The sequence below is a fragment of the Diaphorina citri genome, unplaced genomic scaffold (assembly GCF_000475195.1).
Source record: "Diaphorina citri unplaced genomic scaffold, Diaci psyllid genome assembly version 1.1 scaffold86, whole genome shotgun sequence".
Lineage (NCBI taxonomy): Eukaryota > Metazoa > Arthropoda > Insecta > Hemiptera > Psyllidae > Diaphorina > Diaphorina citri.
Window position 1 is genome coordinate 340,583 of NW_007377523.1, and position 7,741 is coordinate 348,323.

At 34.3% G+C, this 7,741-nt stretch overlaps 2 protein-coding genes across 2 annotated transcripts in view; one reads left to right on the plus strand and one right to left on the minus strand.

Annotated features, from left to right (window-relative positions):
• Positions 1 to 4,375, plus strand: part of LOC113473702 — a 57,287-nt gene extending 52,912 nt beyond the window's left edge. The window contains exon 2 of the mRNA XM_026833185.1: positions 3,963 to 4,375. Coding sequence (XP_026688986.1) covers positions 3,963 to 4,375 — 413 coding nt within the window. The remainder of the gene's footprint in view (positions 1 to 3,962) is intronic.
• A 177-nt stretch (positions 4,376 to 4,552) lies between these two features.
• Positions 4,553 to 7,741, minus strand: LOC113473708. The gene is made up of 4 exons (XM_026833188.1): positions 7,735 to 7,741; positions 5,394 to 5,501; positions 4,700 to 5,268; positions 4,553 to 4,618 (listed from the first exon to the last, which is right to left on the minus strand). The coding sequence occupies exons 1-4, from the start codon at positions 7,739 to 7,741 to the stop codon at positions 4,553 to 4,555; spliced, it is 750 nt and encodes a 249-aa protein (XP_026688989.1).

Sequence of the window (7,741 nt, forward strand, 5' to 3'; positions counted from 1 at the left end):
CCTACCTATATTTCTTGAATGATTACTACCATAGGGCGGCAAATCTATAAAAGAAAAGAGATTAGGCAACAAAAAGATAATAATATTAGATTTGTCAAAAATACTAAAAATACTTGTTGTTAACTAAAGCCTAACCAACTGTAAAGTAGTTTTTATCCTTAGAGAATTTTTGGTGTTAACCAAACATTCAAAGAATTTTATAAAATTCCTCGAAAATAATACTCACCATAATGTGTGATTAATGAAGACACAATCAATTTAAATAAATCTACAAATAACAACATTCCTAATTAAATTCCTCGAAAATAATACTCACCATAATGTGTGATTAATGAAGACACAATCAATTTAAATAAATCTACAAATAACAACATTCCTAATTTTTTGGTGTTAACCAAACATTCAAAGAATTTTATTAAATTCCTCGAAAATAATACCCACCATAATGTGTGATTAATGAAGACACAATCAATTTAAATAAATCTACAAATAACAACATTCCTAACTTCTTAGTGGTCATTATAAATGACATTTTATCGATCTCTGGACATTGTAAACTACATAATCATAAGATTAATAATGAAAAATAACATAAAACATTGTTAGGTAAATTTACAGACCAGGATTCTAGTATTATTAATTCTTTATTGTTGAACACGAATGTATGCGTTCTTGAAAATGTTTGACGTAGGACCATAGAGGTTACAGGTGTTCCAGTATAATAGTCATGATCTATAGCATGGTACACAGGATGGCGGTATATTCTGGCTCTGAAGAGATGCAACAGATGACTAGCATGATAATAGTAGACATGACTAATGTTACAATGTTGCCAGAGGACACTATCAGCGAAAATTTACACTGGAAGATTTTATCACCTCTAGGAGAACCCACTTCATCGGGGAAGTTTAAGGGGAAGAGAGAACAGGACAAGAGTTCATACGAGGTTACAGGTGTTCCAGTATAATAGTCATGATCTATAGCACGGTACACAGGATGGCGGTATATTCTGGCTCTGAAGAGATGCAACAGATGACTAACATGATAATAGTAGACATGACTAATGTTACAATGTTGCCAGAGGACACTATCAGCGAAAATTTACACTGGAAGATTTTATCACCTCTATTAATAGGTTTTGAGGTTCCGTCATTGTTGATGTGGAACAGGGATACTGTGGTGTTCTGGATGGCCCTGTGAAATTTGAGAAAGAGGAAGAGTGATGAAGAGGAAAATAGAAAATAGATTGAATCATACATGAGTTGGATAAAAGAGGGAAAAGGGATTGATAAAAACACCAGATGGGTACAAATTTTACTGTGGGAAGGTGCCTAAAATGGTTTGAGAGGAGGGTGAGCATGTTAGGAAAAAAGGTGAAACAATATTATTCTAATAAACATTTCTTCCATTCTTTTGATTACAAAAATATTCTTTTGATGTTGAATAAGGCAAAGCCTTGTGAATATGAAGGTACAAATTTTACTGTGGGAAGGTGCCTAAAATGGTTTGAGAGGAGTGTGAGCATGTTAGGAAAAAAGGTGAAAAAATATTATTCTAATAAACATTTCTTCCATTCTTTTGATTACAAAAATATTCTTTTGATGTTGAATAAGGCAAAGCCTTGTGAATATGAGTAATGAGTTGAGAAATATAGTTCAACACAATATTAATACAAGCGAGGATTTTTGCTATTGTTTTAATATAACATTCGACCACAACGAACATCAAAGCAGGCTCCTAATTAGTGCGAAACTCCGCGAAGTTCAGCGTAGGTAGAACTTCATAATAATTATGTGCGGAATCTGTCACACAAGGCAACAGTCTGGCTGTTGAACAACTAGAGGATTAGATGAACATAAGTTATTCGAGATTAGTTGTGAGTTATGAATCGTATCAGTGTTCTTTGAGACTGAGACTGTCCATGCTTGTTCAATTGTTCTATTCCTACTTGAAAAGATAATTTCAGCGTTGTTACTGAGTTTCCATTGACCAGAGTTTCAAAGAATCACTAAAGCACGATGGACTTCGGACCCAGAGGTTGGTGTTATGAGTCAAAGTAAAGCCATAGAATTTAACACAGAGTTATTTGAGATTAGTTGTGAGTTATGAATCGTATCAGTGTTCTTTGAGACTGAGACTTTAGTCCATGCTTGTTCAATTGTTAAATTCCTACTTGAAAAGATAACTTCAACGTTGTTACTGAGTTTCCATTGACCAGAGTTTCAAAGAATCACTAAAGCACGATGGACTTCGGACCCAGTGGTTGGTGTTATGTATGAGTCAAAGTAAAGCCATAGAATTTAACACAGCAACATCTATGATGGTAGTTATTGGTACGTAGTAAAGTAACAAATTTTGAAAAAGTTATTTGAGATTAGTTGTGAGTTATGAATCGTATCAGTGTTCTTTGAGACTGAGACTTTAGTTCATGCTTGTTCAATTGTTCAATTCCTACTTGAAAAGATAACTTCAACGTTGTTACTGAGTTTCCATTGACCAGAGTTTCAAAGAATCACTAAAGCACGATGGACTTCGGACCCAGAGGTTGGTGGTATGAGTCAAAGTAAAGCCATAGAATTTAACACAGCAACATCTATGATGGTAGTTATTGGTACGTAGTAAAGTAACAAATTTTGAAACTTTGAAAGCTTGTATATGTAAGTGATGAACGGATCTACCCGTTTTGGGATAAATTGTTCTAGAGCCACTATTGTAGACCCCCCTCAAACTGGCGAACTTCATTCATGCACGTCTAAAGATAAAGATAATTTTATTGAAATTCATGAGTCATACACATACAAATATACATATTGTGTATACCAACCTATATTTCTTGAATGATTACTACCATAGGGCGGCAAATCTATAAAAGAAAAGAGATTAGGCAACAAAAAGATTATAATATTAGATTTGTCAAAAATACTAAAAATACTTGTTGTTAACTAAAGCCTAACCAACTGTAAAGTAGTTTTTATCCTGAGAGAATTTAGGAAAAAAGGTGAAACAATATTATTCAAATAAACATTTCTTCCATTCTTTTGATTACAAAAATATTCTTTTGATGTTGAATAAGGCAAAGCCTTGTGAATATGAGTAATGAGTTGCTCGTAAATTTACAGACCAGGATTCTAGTATTATTAATTCTTTATTGTTGAACACGAATGTATGCGTTCTTGAAAATGTTTGACGTAGGACTATAGTTCGTATAACACATTTCAGTAAGAGCTTTAGAAATATTTGTAGAAGTAATTAATACAATTGGGTGAGGGGGCGCATCGCATCTCGTTATCTTGTTATGTTCACCGCGCACTATGCCAAACACGAATACTATGGTTCTTGTTTTTAAAAAGCTAGAATTAGAATACTCCCGAGAATCATTAGTCAAAGCCATTAAGATTAATCACCTGAAATTGTTTGATAGCCGCCCACCTAGCAGTAACTTCGCCCGTTCTTCTCAAGAACATCAAGGTTGGTTTTATTGGGAATGTATAACTTTATGGTTGGAAATGGCAGAAGTTATGCGTTGAACTTGAAACGTATATGATTGTGTATTGTGTTTTTATTAACCTAAAGGAATGTATAACTTTATGGTTGGAAATGGCAGAAGTTATGCGTTGAACTTGAAACGTATATGATTGTGTATTGTGTTTTTATTAACCTAGTACAATTTTCAACGATGAAAATTCAATATTTCCACAAAAAGTTAACAAATGAGTTTTTAAGTGATGTAGGTAGGTGCCATATCAATTGCAAAGTTAATTTTCATTGGTTATGTACATAATATGGTTTACCTAAATGATAGCTTGACTAATTTATTTTCATTTCTTCTGTTACAGATCAATGAGTTTTTAAGTGATGTAGGTGCCATATCAATTGCAAAGTTAATTTTCATTGGTTATGTACATAATATGGTTTACCTAAATGATAGTTTGACTAATTTATTTTCATTTCTTCTGTTATAGATCTGACCGTTTGGAACAAAAGTCTCTCACAAAGATGGCGCAGACTACGAAGAAGATGTTCATCCTTCACATCATCCAGTGGTAGCAGTAGTGGTGAATCATCCACTTCATCCAACATGCAAAACAAACAGTTGCTACTAGAACAAGAATCAATTCCTAGAGTTGTACCAAAGCTAAACAGGAATTCTAGGAGTCCAAACAGAAACTACAGAGGACGCAGTAAAGATGACACTGATATCAATGCTGATAAGACAACTGCCCTACTTCCTGATGTCCAACAAATGTTGAGATCCAAATTGGGAAAAATTCATTCAGGACTAAGGAAGCGGAGGGTAGTCTCAGTCGTAGAAACATCAGCTGATAAGAATTCAAGTAGCTTTTATGTTCCATCACACTCCAGAATACTGAACTAATTTGGTAGGTGATATGAAATTACGTTCTAATAATATAATTTGTATGTTTGGTTATTTTATTTTACTTGGTTATTTTAGACTTCTTACCTTTTTGTCTAGTGATCTCGCGGCTTCAAGTCTCTGAACAAAGGTCTGTAGATCACAGCTTGGGTTATTTTAGACTTCTTACCTTTTTGTCTAGTGATCTCGCGGCTTCAAGTCTCTGAACAAAGGTCTGTAGATCACAGCTTGGACTCCAGAATACTGAACTAATTTGGTAGGTGATATGAAATTACGTTCTAATAATATAATTTGTATGTTACTTAGTTATTTTAGACGTCTTACCTTTTTGTCTAGTGATCTCGCGGCTTCAAGTCTCTGAACAAAGGTCTGTAGATCACAGCTTGCTCTATGTTGATTTGTTGATCTTTTTCTATCACATAAACTTCTGTTGAGGTCTTTCTTATTCGTTCTTTTAAATTCTGGAGAAACGCTTCTGGTGTTTCTTCGCCGACTTTTGATTTCTTCTTCAGGGATAGATTCTACTGGACTTTGTATCGAGACAGGTGAAAATGAAGACATTGACTTGACACCAGGTGATGTGAATGGTCCTCTTTGTACCACATGATTAGATACAGTACCTCCTATTTGAAACTGGACAGGACTATTCACCTGGGATTTGTTTGGAGGTCTAGAAGGTGGTATTTGATCGCTTGAAATTTTCAATTCATCAATTCTTAGATCATCTGTTTGAGACCACCTCCTATGTCTATCTTGTTTACTTGGCTCAATAACTTTGTACCTGCCATATCCTTTAGATTCGATAACATTGATTCCTAATCTGAAGTTTATTTCATCATTCGATTGGTTGCTTTCTGTATTTGGTACAATATGGTTGGGGCTTGGTTCAGTATGTCGATTTTTGGTACTATCTGGTGAAATTCTACTTTGAGGAGAAGAGTTATGAAGTCTTTTAATTTGATTTAAATTTGCTATTTTGCTGGTATTATGTTCCGGAGTTACTAGCTTGGTTCAATATGTCGATTTTTGGTACTATCTGATGAAATTCTACTTTGAGGAGAAGAGTTATGAAGTCTTTTAATTTGATTTAAATTTGCTATTTTGCTGGTATTATGTTCCGGAGTTACTAATTATTCTAAATTTAGCTCCTGCTCCTGTAGGACTGCCACGTTTATTTGTCTAACGTCGCATATCACTGGCTCAGTGAAACCTACCAGTGACATATCCCACAACTGTAGACAAATTTTATTTGCGTGTATTACAAGCATGCCAATATTACTTCCTTCAGAAGTTTTATTAGCTCTTTATACGAGTTGTTTATGTTCTAAAGTCGTCTGCTCTGATTTTTCATGAGTCACGCTTTCACAAACTATGAGGGCTGAATCGGTTTTGAATACACACAAATTCATTAAACTCTAAAGCCAAAGCCGTAAAAATAAAAGACTCTTGAATAGAAGGTACCCATTAGACGAGGTTGATGCAGTTAATTGTAAACACATGAATCTTTATGTACCTCTACCTACCGTTATCAGACGTTAAGAAGACAGTGTACCCTAATCTAAACCTATCATATTTTTATGAAAAACGGAAGTTATTTGAAATCATATAAGTTTATATTTTAAAACATTCGCTCTATTAGAAGGAATCTATGTTACCCGCGTATCTCCGTACGTATAAGTATAGGTATTCATGTCCAAGAAGCATAATTCAAGTTTATGTGCTTTCAAGATTCATAGCGCTTCTGATTTCTTTGTTGAATATCTTCGGGTTCATGATTTTCATTTTGTGCATGAGTTCAGTAGAGCATTCAATAAAGCCATAGCCATAGCCACCATGCTTTAGATATCTGATTTGCTTGAGATAAGAGAATAAGTCAGGTGAAAAACTCTGAGGATTCGTTGAACTTTGTTGAGGATTTGTGTTCTGTATGTTGTGAACTCATTTTTATCCGATGTTGGTCAAGATTATGAGGTCTCATTACAGTCTTTACGTATGAGCTTATCATCCAGAAGATTTCTGTTTGACTCCCATATATGCCGTCAAGTTTTACAGCATACGTCATGTCTTACACTCAGTAAATGACTTCGTTATATTGGGATTCAATTCAATAAAGACTGATTCCAAAACAGACTGCAGGAGTAAAAGAACTTTTCAGTCTATAGGTATTGGGATTCAATTCAATAAAGACTGATTCCAAAACAGACTGCAGGAGTAAAAGAACTTTTCAGTCTCATTCTGGCGGTATAAAGGGTGTATTCTAAGCAATTTTTCAATGTGCCTGCAAGCCTACATCGGTAATGTTATAGATTTTACCCCTTCGGGCTGAAATTAAAATGAAAGATAACATTAGTTACAGGCTAAAATCCATGATTCTAATGAACAACTCATATCCATTTCTCCTAAAAATTTGATACTTTGACGAGTGAAAAGAGTTACATTACATTACATTGAAATGGGAGTCTTTTCTGACGAAATTCCATTGAGCGGAGTCCAGTATGTAGTAGGACTATTGCGCCCCAAGGCCTCAGAAGGAAAAGAGTTACAACTAGCCTTTTCATAATAGTACTTTACTGCTCAACAAAATTACTCTGTTTGTACTATCTGGATGGTTAAAATGAAAGATAACATTTAGTTACAGGCTAAAATCCATGATTCTAATGAACAACTCATATCCATTTCTCCTAAAAATTGGGATTTGAAACTATTAAATTTATGAATGGAATTTTGATAAATCGTGCCACAGGTTGAACCACATAAATTAGGGGGAAATGCAAATTCTTGTAAAGAATTCATTCACCTCTTCATGGGTACCTACCTCTATTCTTAAAAATGGCACGCGTCCCCTGTAGCAAGTTTGAAGTTAAGTTGATATCGTAAATAATTCCATGGTAGGTTCCACCATACATACAGTCAGACTGAAGTTTCCTCCTCCTTTAGAGTGCTTTGGCGGCGAGTTGTTATGCTACACAACAAATAAGACAAAATATACATGAAACTTAGGTCAGTTCATTTTATATAACACATACAGAGCATTAGACAAGACATCATTACATCCAATTTACCATATTCTTAACTTTACAGCTGTGATTGATAAATCCTCTTAAATCCCCCAAAAAATGTAGTGAGATTAACTGTGACGAACATAATTGATTGGCATTAGTGTTTACACATTTAAATTTATGACTAACGAAACTAGGTAAAAAAAATGTAGTGAGATTAACTGTGACGAACATAATTGATTGGCTTTAGTGTTTACACATTTAAATTTATGACTAACGAAACTAGGTAATTAAACCATACAAAACGTGATCTAGATTAAAAGAGCAAAAGCGAAAAGAAGAATCAGTCTGTAAATGTACCTCCCAT